The sequence below is a fragment of the Scyliorhinus canicula genome, chromosome 19 (genome assembly GCF_902713615.1).
Source record: "Scyliorhinus canicula chromosome 19, sScyCan1.1, whole genome shotgun sequence".
Taxonomy (NCBI): domain Eukaryota; kingdom Metazoa; phylum Chordata; class Chondrichthyes; order Carcharhiniformes; family Scyliorhinidae; genus Scyliorhinus; species Scyliorhinus canicula.
The window spans coordinates 44,373,492-44,393,675 of NC_052164.1; the positions used below are offsets into that span (position 1 = coordinate 44,373,492).

The 20,184-nt window shown below is 45.0% G+C and overlaps 1 protein-coding gene across 1 annotated transcript in view; it reads left to right on the forward strand.

Annotated features, from left to right (window-relative positions):
• The window catches only part of LOC119954328 (protein Wnt-9b-like), a 40,332-nt gene extending 29,154 nt beyond the window's left edge, over window positions 1–11,178 (forward strand). Inside the window, exons 3-4 of the mRNA XM_038779463.1 lie at window positions 3,872–4,137; window positions 9,791–11,178. Coding sequence (XP_038635391.1) covers window positions 3,872–4,137; window positions 9,791–10,264 — 740 coding nt within the window. The 3' untranslated portion in view covers window positions 10,265–11,178. The remainder of the gene's footprint in view (window positions 1–3,871; window positions 4,138–9,790) is intronic.
• The last annotated feature ends 9,006 nt before the right edge of the window (window positions 11,179–20,184 follow it).

Genomic DNA, 20,184 nt, shown 5'->3' on the forward strand with positions numbered 1-20,184 from the left:
CACTCAGCTTCTGGCTCCTGGATCCATCCCCTTACTCGCTCGGCTGTTGCCGCCCAGTGGTAGAATTGTAGGTTCGGGAGGGCTAGCCCCCCCGGATTTTGTTTTTTGTAGGACCTTCTTTGGGATCCTAGCATTTTTACCCCCCCCCCCATACGAACGCCATGATAAGTTTGTCCAGCGCTTTGAAAAAGGCCTTGGGGTTGTAGATCGGAATGGATCTAAACAGGAAGAGGAACCTGGGCAGTGCGTTCATTTTGATCGTCTGGACTCTCCCCGCGAGGGAGAGTGTGAGTGTGTTCCATCTTTGCAGGTCCTTTTTCACTTCCTCCGTCAGGCTGGTGAGGTTCCATTTGTGGATTCCTTTCCAGTCATGGGCTATTTGGATCCCCAGGTAGCGGAATTTGTGTCGGGCTTGTTTGAACGGCAGCCCCTTTAGTGCTGGCCCCCCCACCCTTGCGGGTGTACTGGGAAGATCTCGCTTTTGCTCATGTTGAGTTTGTAGCCCGAGAAGGCTCCAAACTCTTTCAGGAGCGCGATGATTCCGTCCATGCTGCTTTGTGGGTCCGAGATGTAGAGGAGCAGATCATCTGCATAGAGTGAGACTCTGTGCTCTATGCCTCCCCTTTGGATCCCCCTCCAATTTTTTTGCTGCCCTGAGCGCGATTGCTAGCGGTTCGATTGCTTGTGCGGAAAGGATGATATTGAGAATGAGCTGATGGAAGCTCGGCAACATATTGTAACAAACTGACTGCCTGTGTTTTCAGTATTATCCAATCAAGGAGTTCATTGGGTTAACATGGAAAATGATAAACATTTAGATGTGAGATATAAACAATAATTGATAGTTATCTACATATATCTATTATAACCCCACCTACTCCTACCACAGCTACCTCAACTACACTTCCTCACACCTGTCTCCTGTAAGGATTCTATTCCACTTCATGGTCTCAGTTTTTCAGTCTCCTTCACATCTTTGCTGTTTGTGCGACCTTCCACAGAAGCACTTCTGATATGACTTCCTTAACTGAGACAAGCCTCATGTTGGTGACAGAGTCCTCAACCAAACCTTGCACATTTCCCGCAATTCTGGTCAATTCTCATACCTTCCCCTCCCTTCCGGGTCTGCTACAGGGTCTCTTTTGCCTTCACTTTCCACCCCACCGGCCTCCACATTCGAAGGGCTATCCTCCCCAGTTCTGCCAACTACCAAACACATCTTTCCCCTCCCCCGCACTCCCCTGTCAGCATTCTGAAGGGACCATTTCTTCCATGACATGCTGCTCCACTCCTCAATCGCCCAACACTTCATCCTCTTCCTGTGGCCCTTTCCTATGCAATCGCAGAAGGTGTAGGACCTGCCATTTGTTCCTCCTCTCCCCTCACTGTCCAAGCACCAAACACCCTTCCAGTTGACGCTGTGATTTACTTGTAATTCTTTCAATTTCGTTAACTGTATTCACTGCTCGCAATGCCGTCATCTTTACGTTGGGGGAAACCTATTGCAGATTGAGTGACCACTTTGCAGATCACCTCCGCTCAGTCCACAACCTTGACCCGAACTTCCTGCCACATCCAATTTGAATTGACCACCTTGCTCTCATGCTCACATTGTGTCTATACCTGCTGCAATGTTCCAGTGAAGTTCAGCACAAGCTCGATAAGCAGCACTTCATTTTCCAATGAGGTGCTTTGCAGCTTTCTGGACTCAACATTGAGCTCAACAATTTCAGACCAAGAATTCTGATCCCCATTTCGAATTTTTTTTTTTGCCATGCACCAGCCTGAATCTTGTTTTGCATGTTTTTGCTTTCATAGAAAGGTGTGCATTATTCTGCAATTTGTATTCACTTTGGACAACACTGCTGTCACCATAGCCCTCAAACTAGACCCGTCACAAGATTCCTCCTCCATCCTAACCCACTCTACCCCTTCTCCTCCCCACCACTGCGGCACCTTGTCCACATTCGCCGCCCAGTAATAATGAAGCAGGTTCAGCAACACCAACCCCCTCTGCTGCCTCTGCCTCTGTAGCAAGGTCCTCCCTATCCTCTGCACCTTCCACGCCCATACAAGGTGCGAAATGATCGTGTCCACTTTCCGAAAAAAGGCCTTTGGTATAAAGATCATGAGAGCCTGAAAGATAAACAAGACCTTCAGCAGAATTTTTATTTTCACCACTTGGACCCTCCCCGCCAACGTTAAGTGCAGTGTATCCAACCTCTTAAGATCCTCCCTAGCCTTGTCCACCAGCTTTGTTAAGTTCCACTTATGGAACCCTGTTCATTCCCTTGCTACCTGAATCCCCAAAAGCTTAAACCTATCCCTCGCTCCCGTAAATGGCATCCCCCCCTAAATTAGCCCGCTGTCCCAGAATCATAGAATTTCCAGTGCAGAAGGAGGCCATTCGGCCCATTGCGTCTGCACCAGCCCTTGGAAAGAGCATCCTACTTAATCACATGCCTCCACCCTATCCCCGTAACCCAGTAACTCCAGCTAACCTTTTGGACATTTAGGGGCAATTTAGCATGGCCAATCCACCTAACCTGCACATCTTTGGACTGTGGAGCACCCAGTGGAAACCCAGACAAAAATGGGGAGAAAGTACAAACTCCACACAGACAGTCACCCGAGGCCGGAATTAAACCCGGGACCCTGGAGCTGTGAAGCAGCAATGCTACCCATTGTGCCTCTGTGATGCTTGACTTAAAGATGCATGTTCATTAAGCATCATGGATCAAAAATGATAACAGCAAAAATAAAGAAAGTGAAAGGTGGGACCAGGGAGGGAGACGGCTTTTGCACTATGTTTATAGTTTCATATATATTGTTTATTTTGTTGTTGCTATTATACCAAAAATACCTCAATAAACTGTTTATTAAAAAAATTATAAAGAAAGTGAAATAAAGGAATCGACAGGAAGTACCCTTACAATACTTACTTACCCATACGATCTCTGTGAACTGAATGTTGCATACACGAGACATGTTCAGCTCTAGTTGCTGCATGGTGTTTTCTATCAAAGACTCATCATTCTTTCTGCTCTTCCTAATATCTTCAAAACATCAGTGTAACTGTAAATATCTCTATCAAAAAAACATTTGCACCTGCATTTTTTGCTTTATATCTGGTTACCAAGAGGAGCCCGGGTCTAAGTGTTTCTACTCAATGACACTATGGAGGTTCACTCTAAAGGTTTGAATGGCGAGTCTTGTCTGCGATTATGGAATGGAGTTTCTGATGTCGCTGCATTGGGACTCAACAACAACAACTTGAATTTATATAACGTGTTTAAATAATAAAATGTCCCAAAACATTGCACCTGGAGCATTTTTAGACAAAACCCGCCACCAAGCCACATATCAGGACAGGTCGCCAAAAGCTTGGTCAAAGTGGCAGGTTTAAAAGGGCATCTTGAAAAAGGAAGTGAGGTAGAGAGGGTGAGGGAGGGAATTCTGAAGTGTAGGGAGTGGACAAGTTGAAGGCAAGGCTGCCAATTGTGGAATAAAAGCTATCGGGAATGATCGGACCAGAATTGGATGAGAACTGAATTCTTGAAGGGATTCAAGGGCTCACAGAGATGTCATAGGTAAGGAAGGGTGGGGCCATGGAAGGATTTGAGCACAAGGATGAGAATATTGTTGAAGCATTGCTGGACCAGGAAGTAGTGTGAGTGAGTGATGGACTCCCCACAAAATGGTTGCTTACAATCTTCCTCTGACCAGAGGTTTTACACATAAAATCTCTCTTTAAATGATGTGGTATTGGTGGCGAAAAGGATGATCAATGTTCCTTTTGAATCCGTCACGCAGTGAGCTGAAACATATGGTCCCATTAACGCTCAGCTGCATTTTGTTCCTTCACTTTCAGGGTTCAAGGAGACGGCGTTCCTATTTGCCATCTCTTCAGCTGGACTCACCCATTCACTGGCCAAGGCTTGCAGCTCAGGCCGAATGGAGCGGTGTACCTGTGACGAGTCGCCAGACCTGGAGAACAGAGAAGCCTGGCAGTGGGGTGGCTGTGGCGACAACCTCAAATACAGCATTAAATTCATCAAGCACTTCCTGGGACAGAGGAAAGCCAGCAAGGACCTGAGAGCCAGAGTCGATATGCACAATACCAACGTGGGCATCAAGGTGAGGCAGTCCCCTTTTGCTTTCGAGAGTGCAGGCACTGTAACACAACTGGCTCCAGACCCCTGCTCCCATATAATCATTCTGATCAGGGAGTCTGGGATCTGGTATGTATCTGCATATTTACAAAACCCTTCCTGGAAAGTTGGATCCAAAATTAAGTTGAACAAGTTATTAAAAAAAGTGGAAGATAAATTGTATAAACCTCATGGATGTCAGTTGTGAATCAGCTGGGTGGGAAGGTTTTAAAGCTTGCTGGGGTAGCACGGTGGCGCAGTGGTTAGCACTGCTGCCTGACGGCGCCAACGTCACAGGTTTGCTCCCGGTCCTGGGTCATTGTCCGTGTGAAGTTTGCACATCTCCCCGTGTTTGCGTGTGTTTTGCCCCAACAACCTAAAGATGTGCAGAGTAGGGGATTGGCCACCCTACGTTGCCCCTTAATTGAAAAAAATGAATTGAGTGCTCTAAATTTATTTTTTAAAAAGTTTTAAAGCTTACTCAGCATCTCTGTCATTCCCTGTCTCCTTGAACAATCCCAGTCAGCATTTTCACACCACCTGCCGAAATCCAATTTGGAGGAACTTGCAGCCGTAATTTACAACATTTGCTGTGCTGGTTCCCATGCACTCAGGTTAGTCATGGGAGCCTTCAAGAGTCTATAAAATAGGTCATTTCAGCAAAGGAAATGACCACATCTGTCCATCTTATTGTTTCTTCCTTTATTAAGCTGGATCTCTGGGCCCTCCAGTCAATTCCTTTTGACAAGAAACTGCCAACTCCTTTCTGAATTTGAATCTGCTGACAGTACCTATTCCGTGATACTGACCAGTCTGCTCAGTGCATTCATCAGTCCCTGTGTGAGGTAGTTAAGCCTGTCTGTTCTGAGCGCGTCCTTTTCCCGCTCTTCCACTTGCATTCAAAAAGGTAAATTTTAATTTCTACCATTTGTGACAATTGATTTTTGGGCAGCCTTGACAAGTTTGCTGGTGCAGAGCTTTGGACGTCTGTTGATCGTATGGAGGAGTTGAGCATTTGGGTCACTGGGTCCCATTAAAATGAATAAACGGAACGATGTCTTGAGCCTATTGACCACCCTAATTAAATTCCTCATCTGCATCGCTGCTATCCGAAGCTCCAGTCCACCAGTATGCATTCATAAGCTCGTCACTTCGAACTTCCGACAGCTTGTACTTTAAGGATGAAACATAATATAGCCCACAAAGAAGGTTTCTGATCAATGTAACATTTTGAACTTGAAGGACTGCTGCTGCTGTGAAGAGATGATAGTTTGGAGATGATTTTCCTGCCCTTCGTTCAAAGCCTCTGTGTGCAGAAAATGGTAGGGCTCAGCTTGCTGTTACCCCCAGGCTGAGATCAGGAATTCACTTGGTGGGGAATTACAAGCATGAGCCTGAACAGGCCTATTTAATTCTACCTGCCACCGTTTTACTCATAGCGCACAGCATTAAAAAGGAAAACAGCAAAAGCTTTGAAAAAAAAAATGCCCGTAAATCAAAAAGAATTCCTTGGGTCCTTGCTTGAAAGATGCTGCAAGTGGAATTATTTGTGCTTGACGTGAGCTGCCTTCCAAGAAAGCCATTGTTCCGTCAGTCACGACAGCATCATTGCCAATCTAAACCTCTACAGTATATAGACAGTTTACTTTTTCAAAGGGAAGTAATTAGAAAAATGACAAGCACTGAGATCTTCTAACTGTCAAGAATGATCAATACCAGCAAACCTCTCCCTGGATGAAACAATGTGCGATGTTCGTAGAGATACAACCCACGGGATTAATCTGTCTGTTAAATTACTGGCCACAGGAATTTCATACCGGAAAATATTAAAAGTTAACGCTAATAGTACCTTCCAGCCCGGGTTCTTTGTGTTTTAATTGCAGCTACCAGGTACCAAGTACTAATATAGTAGGAGGCTGGGAGCAGAGGTTAGCAGGTTAGCTGTCAGTCTGATAAGAAACATTGCCTGAAGTGTATTTACTGACTGATTGCAAAGGACTGCAAATAAGGCATTAGTCAGGATAAAGCATGTTTATGCAAAGAGAGCAAAGCAGTGCAATGCTTTCAGGAAACAAGAGATGGTCACTTTGGGATTTGAAGCCCCTCTAATCCACCACTGACTGCGATACGTTTGGCGAACTGGCTTATTAAAGCCATACCTGTTCAAAGTGCGCTTACATAAAATAAAAAGTGAGTAAACCTTTTGGAATCCCATGTAAATTATAACGTAGGATCGCTTTGTTGCCTTCTATTCAAAGCAGGCAAAAGCATCTGTTAAAATAGTGCAGAAAGATATTATAAGTAATTTACATGTTAAAATTCAAAGGAGCTTAATTTTCAGATGTCAGTTGCAACGTTGCAATGTTGGTTTCTTTGTGTTTATCAGGATGAGCTATATTAATGTTGGAATGGACACTATCGGTGCCATGGCCTTTGTGATCAGTGCCATGTAAGCCCTCACCATATTCAAAAAACACCAATCATGATTCCCCAATTGAAAGCATGTTTCTTCAAACTATCAGCAGTTTCAAGTGTGCTGGCTTAAACTGGGTTGGAATTGCCCTGAATCAATTTAGCTGATGACCCTGACAGACAAGAGTGAGAGTAATATGATGTGGGCTAGATTCAAACACAGGCCCCGAGGTGAAAGGACAGGAAAGTTTAAACTGGCTGCGTCAACCGTGGCAAATAGCCCGACTGAATTTGAATTCTTCTCAGTATCTAAATTTGGTGTTGTAATTATGATCCCTGGAAAAATAGACAAAACTGCTTCAAAAATAACAGGAGATCCCACCTGCTCTATTTCAGCCCTGCTGATTGTGTGTTAACGTTCTAACATTTTGCTCACATTCCATTATCAGTCTTCATTTGTACTTAAATATTGTGCAATGGATTGAGGGGACAAATCATCCACTCCCTTATTTTCATCAAGGATACAAAATGAAATCATATGTGAATTTTCCAATAATGGGCGGGATTCTGCAATAATGGGGCTTTGTCCCTAAGCCAGCGTGAAAACCGGCGCTAACCACTCCGGCGTCAACTGCCCCCGATAGTGAGGAATTCTTAGCTTTCACAGAGGCTAGGTTGATGCTGGAGCTTTCCTCCCAGCTCCAGCCGGCGCCAAAGGGCCAGCGCGAGTTCGCGCATGCGAAGATGTGCGGGTTAGGTGGATTGGTCCTGCTAAATTGCCCGTAGTGTCCTAAAAAGTAAGGTTAAGGGGGGGGGGGGTTGTTGGGTTACGGATATAGGGTGGATACGTGGGTTTGAGTAGGGTGATCATTGCTCGGCAAAACATCGAGGGCCGAAGGGCCTGTTCTGTGCTGTACTGTTCTATGTTCTATGCGTGGAACGGCCGGCATGATCTCGCGCATGTGCGGACTGGCCGGCATATTTCCGCGCATGCGCAGAACGGATGGCGTATTTTCGCGCATGCGTGGGGGTTTCCTTCTCCGCGCCGGCCCCTGGGCAATATGGCAGAGCCCTTCAGGGGCCCAACAAAGAGGAAAAAAGGCTCCCCATGGTAACCAGCCCGCCCGCAGATCGGTAGGCCCCAATTGGGGCCAGGCCACCGTGGGGGCCCCCCTGGGGTCGGATCCCCCGGCCACCTCACGGACGGCCCTCACACATTTACCTGCCAGGTCCCGCCGTGTGTGAGGTGAGTAACCCACGCCGGTGGGACTGGGCAAAACGTGATGGGCACTCGGCCCATCGGGGCCCGGAGGGGCCGCTGTCAACGGCCCCCGACCTGCGTGCCGGGAATCCCACTGGCCCCCGAAAAACGCTGCCGGAACATATAGGTAAGCCGGTGTCGTGGCGGGATTCGCGCCTCCCCCGGGGATTCTCCGATGCGGTGCAGGTTCGGAGAATCCCAGCCAATGATTTTACGGAAATCTGGACTCATTTGTCTATGGATTAATGATCTGCATGACTGGAAAAACAGTAAGGAGTCAAGGAGACAGTGGCTGGAATTTTCCGGTTGTTGGGATTCTCTTTTCCTGCTGGCAGCACACTCCTGCCCACTGGTATCCCGGCGGCGTGGGATGGCTTCAATAGGAAGTCTCATTGACAACGGGGTGCCATCGAGAAACACGTGGCTCAGAGACCTTCAAGACATGTACATTTCTGAAGTGCCATTTTACAAGTTGATTAATTGACATCTTGTTATGATATTGTACTGGGAGTTCCCTAAATGTTATATTACTGTAGATAGAAGAAAAGATTGAATGAACAAAAGCCCATCTGACCTATTGAACCTACTCCTTCATACAGGCAGAGGTTGGTCAGCTCAGCTGGCTGGATGGCTGGCTCGTGATGCGGAGCGCCAACAGTTTAGGTTCAATCTCCGTACTGGCTGATGCTATCCATGAAGACCCACATTCTCGACCTTGCCCCTCGCCTGAGGTGTGGTGAACCTCCGGTTAAATCACCACCAGTCATATCTCCCCCTTAAAGGGGAAAGCAGCCTATGGTAGTCTGGGACAATGGCGCCTTTCCCCTTTCATACAGGCCATGGATGGTCTACACTGTCATGGACTCAGCTAATTTAATCTGGGGGAGGAAAATAATTCCAAAAGCACTTCCAAGAACAGGAATTTGGTGAGATTCTTCCCTGGCCCCAATGTTGATTCAGTGATATTCCATGCTAACTACCTGACTGAATTCAATATCACTCTCGTGCATTCCCATGTCTCAGCATATTGGGAAAGCATATATGGAATGAACCAGTGCTAACTATTTCCCTTTGCAAAGGCGGCAATCTGTACATAGTGAGGTTGCCACATTGCTTTGAGCACTCTACCCTGATTCATTTTTTTGATTCTGTGGCAATCGGATTTCTTCTCGATCATTCATGGCACGTAAGCATTACCAGGAAGAAAATATTTTCTGTCCTTCCGAAACCCAGTGGCTTGCTCAATGATTTCAGAAGGCAATTAATAGTTAACCCAATGCTGCCAGTCCAGGATCATACATCGACCAGACTGTTTAAAATCAGCAGATTTTCTGCGTGGGTTTCACCCCCGCAACCTAAAGATGTGCAGGTTAGGTGGATTGGCCACGCTAAATTGTCCCTTAATTGGAAAAAAAATAATTGGGTACTCTAAATTTGTAAAAGAAAATTCAGCCGATTTCTTTCACCCAAGGGACATTAGTGAATCAGATGGGTTTTGTAACAGCAATGAGGTAGCGATATAGACACTAACGTTTTGTGCTGCATTTATTTAGTAACAGAATTCGAATTACCAGTGCCCACACTGAGTCTCGAACTGCTGCCTCTAGGTCATTAGTTTAGGATTCTGCATTGGAATTCCAGTAACAATAACCGCAACATGACAGTTCCCTTCATTCTGGAGCTGCTTAGAAAGTAATGAGGTGTGGATTTCCTCATACAAATAAATGAAAGTCACCATTGTCCCATTGGCTGCTCTCCCGTTTCTACCTCAGACGAGGGACAAGGTTGGGAAGGCAGGGCCTTCATGGTAATCTCACCTGATATGGGAATTGAACCCATGCTGCTGGCTGTGGCTCTGCATCATGAATCAGCCGCCCAGCCAATTGAACTAACTGATGAATCTAATGGTTGTCATGCAAGATGATGTTGTCTATTTGTCTACTCACTGCTGTTCTCTCTCTTCCAGGCTGTGAAAAGTGGTTTGAAGACCACGTGCAAATGCCATGGTGTATCTGGGTCCTGTGCAGTTCGAACCTGTTGGAAGCAACTCTCATCCTTTCATGAAACAGGCAAACTTCTCAAGCTCAAATATGAAACTGCTGTTAGAGTCCACAGTATCACCAATGATGCCACAGGCGAGACTGAGCTCATCAGCCCCAAAAAGCACAGTTACACCTTGAAGAATCACATCCCAAGGACTACGGACCTGGTGTACATAGAGGACTCCCCAAATTTCTGTCGACCAAGTAAATACTCTCCTGGCACCGCTGGCAGGGTCTGCTCGAAGGAGACTAACTGCGAAAGTATGTGCTGTGGGCAGGGCCATAACACCCAGAGTCTCTTGGTAAATAGGCCCTGTCACTGTCAAGTGCAGTGGTGCTGCTATGTGGAGTGTCAGCAGTGTTCGCAAAGAGAAGAGATTTACACTTGCAAACACTAACAAATAAGCAATTGCGACAATGGGACAAAGACAGCAAATGAGAGAATAAGAAAGTAAATTGTAACTTCAGCTGTGGCTTGTGGCCCCTAGTAACAATGAGACAAAGTTGTATAGGCGCAGGACAGACACATGGGAGAGCTCAGAGCTAAACCTCGTTGACCCTATTACTGAAACTGCATGTGCTTTCAGTTTAAAGAATCCTGGTTTAGAATTCTTTACACAGGTATCTTTATTCGGAAAATCCAGAATTACCCAAGCTTTAGAGCAGTCAAAAATGGACACTGGAATTTCAAGAACCGGCCAAATTGAAAGACGCCACACAAGATCGCCTTACACTGCAAGTTAAAGAGTGAATAAATAATGAGGCTCAAAGGTAGTCTGACTGATTGAGCATGTTCTCTTTGAAAGTATGGGTGCTGGGGAATGGAAAAGCTACTTGTGATCTTTGGAGCAACCCACAAGGAGTGCAAACAAAAACTTCCTATGATGCAGGGTGTGAGAGGGACTATGCAACTTCCTCTGCCCACAGTTGTTCAAAGGAGCCTTCATCTTGCAATCAGATTGATGGAGGTTTGTTGTTTAACCTCTGCACAGGGTTTGAACCAACATGCCCCCAGGACAGCATTAACCTTTATCTAGGTTTGTCCCTGTGTTTCTTCTCTTGTTCTGCCACTCAGTCATCTGCATAGCATTCTGTGAATGAAATGCATACGCAATGAGCCAAGTTCTCTGAGGCTACAGATTCCTGGGTATGATCACAAATTCATGAGGCTGGAATGACTCATTTACAGACCCTCACAAGTCCTTAGAAAAATAGCCATAATTAACAAAATGTAGAACAAGATAAGATAATGTCTGGAGAGAAACCCCCCCACAGATCTTACTGTCACAAGAAATAAAATCTGCCTCTAAAACTTGTTTGATCCAAATCGTGTTCTTGTGGCGGTATTGCAGTGGCTCTGCCTATAATAGAGCAATATTGAGCCCAGGTTATTGCAGTCAGCAGGGGACTGTCTCTGTTCATAGACTTTGAACAAAGCTACCCAAAATGTTCCAGCAATCTCTGTGGTGTGGATTTCACCTATGGTGTGGATTTCACCTATCCTGTATTAATTTGATTCTGGAACCAACTGTGGGGGATAGCAACAATGGTGCCATCAAGCAGGCTAAAAAGCCAATCACGTTTAAACTTTCTAATAGACAGAAAACCAGGAAGTAAAATGCAATGATAATCCTTTCCTTTTAATCATTGTACAGAGAGTAACATAAAGATTGGAACATACACATGGGGCTAAGGTAGAAGCTGAAATATTATAAATAAATATTTAAACAATATTTAATTAATTTTTATTACATTAAAACCTATGCAACCTTTATCATAATGGAGAAATGTCACATTCCACAAATATTGGATGTGCTTTTCACAACCAGATAAGTTGTTCAGAAGTAATTATGATTTGCTATGCTGTTAGAAATCTAATTACATCTCATCAACAAAGCATAACTTCTTCAAGGAGTTTTACAGTGAGATTACAGTGCAAAAAGTGGAAGCTTATGTAAGCTCAAATAATTTATAATGATTTCCATCTTTGTGCTTCAGTAGGACATGCTGAGAAGGTGCAGGAATCACTGACATCAACTTCTGGCTTTCCACATTTAACTGTGCATGTCTAGCGATGTAGCTGTCAGTCTCACCATTGCAGTGAGAGTTTTGTCATCATTAAGAGTAAACTTAAGGAGGGGTTAGATAGATTTTTAATTGGTAATGGGTTGAAGGGTTATGTAGAATGGGCAGGATGGTGAAGTTGAGGCCAGGGTGGGATCAGCCATGATCACAGTGAGGGTGTTAGGCTCTGGAGGCTAAATTGCCTACTCCTGCCCCTAGGTCATGTGTTCTAGGGATGCGATGGTCTGGCTGATTTTGCAATCTAGCTCTTGGTCTGTAACATTGCAGGTAGCAGATGAGGAACAGATCAGCTGTGATAGACTAGTGGAGCAGACTCGATGGGCTGAATGGCCAAATTCTGCTCCTATATCTTATGAACCTATCTTATGAACTTATAAGATCACAAAGTCTAAGCCGCTTTCCCGAGCATTGAACCACTTAAGGATGGCCTGGTAAACACAAGGCTGACCTCTTCTTGATGCATCAGCCCTATACTAACTGACACCATTTGTCAACCCCTTGTTCTTAAGAATTGCGTTGAGCCGTCTTTCATTCCACATATCTGTTTTCCTTTGGGAGAAAATGTTCTGCCTGAAATTCCTGATAGTTTGCTCATTTTAAAATTTGCATCTTCTGATATCCCAGTCAATCGCTGCAATGGGAAATTTGCTTGGATCAACTTTATCAATTTCCTTCTTGATCTTGAAAAAACGTAAGAGACCATGAAGACTTCTTATTTATCTAAGAAGCCAAGGTCAACTTTGGGAACCTTTTCTTGTCACTTAATAATACTTAAAATAGAAATGGAAAATGTATTCACGTGTGGCTTCCTTCAGACTCAAGTTGGAACCTTCCTATTTCACAGTTAGCAAAGATACAGGCAAGCTGTCAAAACTAGAGACAAGTACCTGGAATGGAGAGATACTAGCCTTTTTGAAAATTAGGATATATTATTTAAAATGTGGTAACTGGTGCATGTCCATAATGTAAATACTGATGTTTATTGTACAAGTTTTTACAAACTATTGTAAGAAGCTTAAAGTTTATTTTTGAATCTAAACTGGAATAGATGCATTTCCACTAACACACCCTAGTGTAGTAAATAACTTTGCCCCTGAATTCTAATGGCAACATAGAACAAAACCTGCATCAAAGTGTGCTTATATTTGAATATCTGGTATGCGGTGGAGATGCATAGAATGTGATAGATATTTCATGAGGACTTCTTCATACATCAGTTGAGTGACGTGTGCAGTATTAACTGTGCTCTGCACATTTGGATTGCTTGATTCTGCTGATGAGCATTCGAAGATATGTATCAAGTTTCGTTTTCAGAAGCAAACTGTTGTGTTTTGGATACTATTCTCAATTCTGTAGAGATGGACTTCGACCCAACACTCTTCAACAAAACAAAGCAAGAGATGAAAATATTGGTGACAGTGCGGTGTCTTTTTTAGATTTCAGGCAGCGAGTAGATGGATTATAGTAAATGGATACTCTTCAACAGATCCCAGGACCTCCAATGATGCAAGTTTACCAGTGAACTTCCTTCCCCAAATGCAGTTGAGACATCCAACACAGTTTTGGAACTGATACTCAAGAGTGTTTTTTGGTGGCAGCACAGTGGCACAGTGGTTAGCACTGTTGCATCATGGCACTGAGGACCCGGATTTAGTCCCGGCTCCGGGTTACTGTCCGTGTAGAGTCTGCGCCTTCTCCTCGTGTTTACATGGCTCTCACCCGCACAACGGAAAGATATGCAGCATAGGTGGATTGGCCACGCTAAATTGTCCCTCAATTGGAAATAAAAGAATTGGATACTTTAAATTAAAAGAAAAAAGTATTTTATTGACAAGGGTATGAACAGTCACAGAACCAAGGTTGGAAATTGGAATTAAGATACAAATGAACCATATTCTAATTGAATGACGAACATGCTAGACGGCCTGAATGATAGCCCACCATTCCTATGTTCTTTGATCATTATTGTTTTAGGGAAGGAAAGGATCTGGAAGATCCAATCATTGTGGCAACATTATTCACAAGTGCTGGAATGAGGCTTCCCTAGATCAAAAGACAGAAAGTTCATTTTGGATTCAACTGAAGTGTTCAACTGCTCATTCACCTATTTCTCACCTGAAAAATGGGTTTGCAGCAGATGAAAATCCGTTGGAAACCTTGTGCCCCCCATTTGTTTGCCTATTGACCCTGTCAGGCCGAGCCGATTGCAGGTGAACACAAATGTAACTCAGACACAGTTACTGTTTAAAATCAAAATATGTACCCACCGTTCTGATTAGCTTCCATTCAGCATGAAGAACTCCAAATATAATCTTGTCTGAGCAAACCATTTATTAGGGTTTAATAGCACTTTATAATTTAGTAGGGTCAAAGAACCTTGGTTAAAAATGATGAGAGGACTATTTAAGGCAGATGCAAAGGAAAACATATTCACGATAGGATGATGAATACTGGTCTCTGGGAAGGATAGTGTTAAAGAGAAAAACTTTGACTGAATGCCTTTCAATCAGGCTATGTGATGGGGAGATGTAAATTTCTTATTCTGAATGGAAAAATTAAGATAGGCAGAATGACCTCCCATATTCGTGCTGATCTTCGGAATTTGTGCCACTCCTCGACCAATACAGTTTTAAATAACTTTTTATTATGAACAATTTTGAAAAAGAGAAATAAAAAGATTATCTGTGAAGTTTTGTTTGCCACATGCTAGCAATTTTGGTTAATAAATTGATCAACAAGAGGATTAATGAAGCCAAAAGCCAAGTAAGTTTTTTGCTGTCCCACAAAATGTCATGAATTAATTGCACAGAAGAGTCCATTCATTCCATCATTGCCTGTGCTGGCATTGACTCCTCAAGCTCGAGCCCTAATTCCCTATTCATTCCCCATATCCCGTTAAGTTTCCCCTTTTCAAATACCTTTCAGTGAGGTCCCCCTTTTAATGATAAAAGCAGAATACTGCGGACACTGGAGATCTGAAATACCGTGCTGGTGGCACAGTGGTTAACACTGCTGCCACACAGCGCCAAGGATCAGGGTTCAATTTCAGCCTTGGGTGACTGTGTGGAGTTTGCACGTTCTCCCCATGTATGCACCGGTTTCCTCCCCATGCTCTGGTTTTCTCCCACAGTCCAAAGGTGTGCAGGTCAGATGGATTGGCCATGCTAAATTGCCCCTTAGTGTCCAAAGGTGTACGGGGTAGATGGTTACGGGGTTACAGGCATAGGGCGGGAGAGTGGGCCTAGGTAGAGTACTCTTTCTGAGGGGCGTTGCAGACTCAATGGGCTGAATGGCCTCATTCTGCACTGTGGTGGTATTATGGTTCAATTTAACTTCTTCGAAACAGAAAATGCGGGATGGACTCAGCAGGTCCTGCAGGCTCAGCAGCCAGTTGTAAAGTGCTCGATGCTTGTAATAGGCCACTAATTTTAAACTCCAATCCAAGTTATGAATCTTTACTTACCCTGTACATGAACGGACCTTTGGCCAGGTGGTACTTGCCTTTTTCAAAGTACTTGTGATATGCTCAGGAATACCTGAGAGAAGTGTGTAACACAGCAGACCAGCTCTGAACCTGACATGGAGAAATTCTAGACTCAACTCAGCAAAGGACTTTATGGTTAGCCATGCTTAGAGTTTAATTTCCTCTCTGTGATATTTTTAGATTCCTGGTTATTTTAACAAGCATTTAACCTATTTAGAATAAATTATATATGTGAAATAAATTGGATGCAACCACTACAACAACAATATGCACTTATACAGCACCATTACTATTGTTAAATATCCAAGGACTATGCCACAATAACGCCGATGGGAATTTATTGCAAACGCATTAACCAGGGTACTTAACGCAGTGCAGATAAGAAAGTCGCCCCCTGATGCTTAACGCCGTTGATTTATTTCCCATTGAAATAAACGATAAAAGGAATATGGTAAGTCGCAGTGGATCACTGGCAGTGCGTCATGCCAAGCATGCTATTGTAACAACGAGAGATTCAATGCAGTAAAATACATGACCTAGAACCACAAGGGCAGGCAGTGTGATATCAGGGTTAACTCGCTGTTAGAACGCCAACACCAAAGAGTTATGAAATGTGACACACTTCATGTCAAAGCTTGTTTGTCTATTTCTTTGCGGTTGTGGATTCTCAGACAATAAGCCTCATCGTGCACCATGACCCGTTTGTAGATGCAGAAAAAAAAACCCATTAAGAATTCCAGGGCAGAACCCATTGCTTTAATAATTTATCTGTTGATGCTCTAAGGGAAAATAAAAATTATTTTTCTACCTCACATGTACAGCTTGTAGGTAAATAAAATCTTAAAATGTATTTAAGTTATTTATCATCTTTATATAACAAAGAGAAAATCCTTTTGGATCATTTTGGGCAGCGACATCACATTTTGTGATTAATGTGCGTCCTTTCTGCTTTTTCTATGTTGTTATTTATACTATTGTTTCCTGATGGTTGAAAAGCAGGTTTCATACATTTATAGAACAAGTTGCACTAATGTTTCTCAGCTTTCTGGTGGTATTGATATCAATAAAATGGTGTTTTGATGACTCCTTTGGAAGATGTTTGTTTCATTGTCCCTTAACTCTCTGAACCCACCTGGATTTAGTCTCTGGTCGCTGGGGGTGGGTGAGCAATTTCCTGAAATGTGAAGGATAATCTGAAAGACGCCAAGCGGGACTCACCATTCCCTGACGCCGATTTCGTAATCAGCGATTGTGGGGAGAATCCCTTTTGACGTCCAAATCGGGGGGCAGTACTGGTTTGACGCCGGTTTTGTAACCTGTGTCTCCTCGGAAATGGCATCATCGCATTGCGCGTCGTTGGAAAGGCGTTGGAGAGTCACCTGAAGGCTCTCCCCTGATGCTCTGCCCTTGATGGGCCGAGTTCCCGACCACGCTGATCACAGGTGGTCTCAGCGGTCGGGAACCCGGCGTGGCGGCTGCGAACGGTGTCCAGCTCGCCATAGTCAGACGGGAGCCATGCTGCTGGCAAGGTGGGACTTCCGCAAGGGCTGGGGGTCCGGTGGGGGGTGGTCAAGGCATGGCCAGGGGGTGGCCAGGGGGTGGCTAGGAGGTGGCCAGGGGAACAATATTTGTCATGTCAGGCCCACTCACCATGTTTTACGGCGTGACCACTGCAGGTTGTCGCTGTGCGCATGTGCTGCCATGGACCCGGCTATTCTCCAGCCATTTATATCTTGGGAGCCGAGAGTTTCACTCGGCGCGGCTACTAGCCCTTCACTGGTCGCAGAATCAGTGAGGGTTGGCGCCAATTTCTTTGTCATAAAATGCTGCAGTCCCTCTGCAGGCGTCAACACTTAGTCACAAAAACGGGGAATCCATCCCGCCTACTCATTCCGTCCTGCCTCAGCCCAGCAGCAAAGCACAGATCATAGAACATAGAACATAGAACAGTGCAGCACAGAACAGGCCCTTCGGCCCTCGATGTTGTGCCGAGCAATGATCACCCTACTCAAACCCACGTATCCACCCTATACCCGTAACCCAACAATCCCCCCATTAACCTTACTTTTTAGGACACTACGGGCAATTTAGCATGGCCAATCCACCTAACCCGCACACCTTTGGTTCTCACATCCCTGCAGCGAGACTCAAACCTTGGGCTGGGTTCTCAATTTTACGGCTATGTCCAGAGGTAGCGTCTGGTCTTACAACCAAAAAGTCGGCGCTGCCCCCGCACCGATGCTCCACCTGGTAGAGGGCTAGCAGCCACGCCACATAAAGCCCCCAGCTTTATTTGCCGAGACGGACACAGGATGGGCAAGTCCGTGGCCGCGCATGCGCACGGCGGTGGTCTGCGGTGGTCTGCGGTAGCCGTGCCATACAACATGGCGCCGGTCGCGCGTGGACCCGGCCTGCCAGATAGTGCCCCCCTGTAGCCCCCCTTGCCACCCCCAGACCACCCTTCAGCCCCCGCTGAAGTCTCCCCAGCCAGCGGAACTGTTGTCCTCCCTCCCCGACTGTGGCGGCGCTGGACACAGACCACCAGGTTCATGAAAGTTGAGAGGACACGTGTCTGACGCCGTCAGGAAGTCGGCCCATCAGGGACGCAGCATCGGGTGAGGGCCTCAGGTGACGTCCTGAGGCCGTCCCAACAAGTACGCTGTTTTTGATGCATCCGAAAAACAGCGCCGCTCCGGATTTCAGCGTAAAAACGGATTCTCGGGCTGATCGTCGAACACGATTTCGGCGTCGGCAATCGGAGAACCCTGCCCCTAGTGTCTCAAAGGCAAGACTGTTGCCAACTGAGCCATGGCCGATTCCTCTGTGCCAGCTCTGGCATAATGCTGATGTTTGAAGGCTCTGAAGGAACCCCACCGGTAATTTGCTACATGATGTTTCAGCTCAGCAAACTTACATATTCACAGTTTGCTCGTTTTACGAAGTTACCTTTCATGACCTGAAGGGAAGGAAATTAACCAACTGAATTGAATAAAGATCATAAACAGAACCAGCCGTACTAAAATGCAGAACCCATAGCGAAAAACTGGAATGAGTCGAACACCAGTATTGATCTAACGAGTTGCAATTCAGGTCCACGTTTACTTGCCAGAACAGATTGAGAAGCAGTGTCCATGATGTTGGAACAGATACCGTTTTAATGGTACGAGCAGGCACAAATGGGTCCATGATCCCAGTGTCAATACAAGTCCATTATCACTCTCTGTAACAATGCAAGAACATAATCATTTTCAAAAACAAGAAAAAGCACAAATCTAACAAGCAAGTCTCAATCTCATTGAGTCCAACCCCACCATATCTTTAATGTGTCCTTTCAGTGGTGTGTACTTGAACTCTTTGCATATACTTTACTTTAATGGTCTTCCCAGTAATTTATTCTATTCATCGATTTCACTTTGCATAAAAACCACACCTGACATTCCTTAATCTTCCACTAGTTTCCTAATTGCAAACCAATGGCACCACATTTTTTAATGTTAAATTATAGGTAGAAATTCGCCAAGATTAATTATAATAATAATCTTTATTACTGTCACAAGCAGGCTTACATTATCACTGCAATTAAATCTTTCATTAGCTCTGAAACTTGAGGCAGGTCACTTTGAAGATGACAAACCAGAGGCTCAATGTCAGTACATTGATACCAGCAGCACTATGGGTCCAATCCTCAGGTTTCTGATGCTGGTGGTAATATAGGCTCAATGATATTACTCATGATATCAAGTACCAATACAGTCCATACGGGTTCAATGTTTTTTCTTAGTTTTCCAATTAAGGGGCAATTTAGCTTGGTCATTCCACCTACTCTGCACATCTTTGGGTTGTGGGGATGAGGCACACGCAGACACAGGGAGAATGTGCAAACTCCACACGGACAGTGCCCCCGTGCCGCCCTAAGTTCAATGCTATTAACTGTGATTTTTCCTTTCATCTTTCATGGGCTGTGGGCGTCGCTGGCTAGGTCTAGATTCATTGCGCATCCTTATTGAACCGCTGTAGTCCATGTGGTGCAGATACACTCAGAGTGCAGTTCGGGAGGGAGTTCCAGGATTTTGAAATGAATGAAAATCGCTTATTGTCACAAGTAGGCTTCAAATGAAGTTACTGTGAAAAGCCCCTAGTCGCCACATTCCAGCACCTGTTCGGGGAGGCTGGTATGCCGACAGTGAAAGAACAGCGGTATATTTCAAGTCAGGATGGTGAGTGGCTTCGAGGGGGATTTTCAGGCATTGGTATTTCCAGGTATCAGATGCTCTTGTCCTTCTGGATAGTAGTGGTCGTGCATTTGGAACGTGCTGCCATGCAGCCTTGGTGAGTTCCCGCAGTGCATCATGTAGATGGTACACATGGCTGGTGGAGGGAGTAAATGTTTATGGAAGGGGTGCCAATCCAGCAGGCTGCTTTGTCCTGGATGGTGCTGAGCTTCTTGAGTGTTGTTGGAGCTGCATTCATCCAAGCAAACAGAGTATTCCATCACACTCCTGACTTGTGCCTTGTAGATTATGGACCGGCTTTGGGGGAATGGGGAGTTGAGTTACTCACTGTAGGATTCCTACCTCTGACCTGCTCTTGCAGCCACAAGCTAGTCCAATTCAGTTTTTGGGTAATGGTAACCCCGCAGGATGCTGATAGTGAAGATGATGTTAATGCCATTGAACGTCCAATGGGCGATCATTAGATCCTCTCTTCTTGGAGATGGTCATTACCTGGCACTTGTGTCGTGCAATGGTT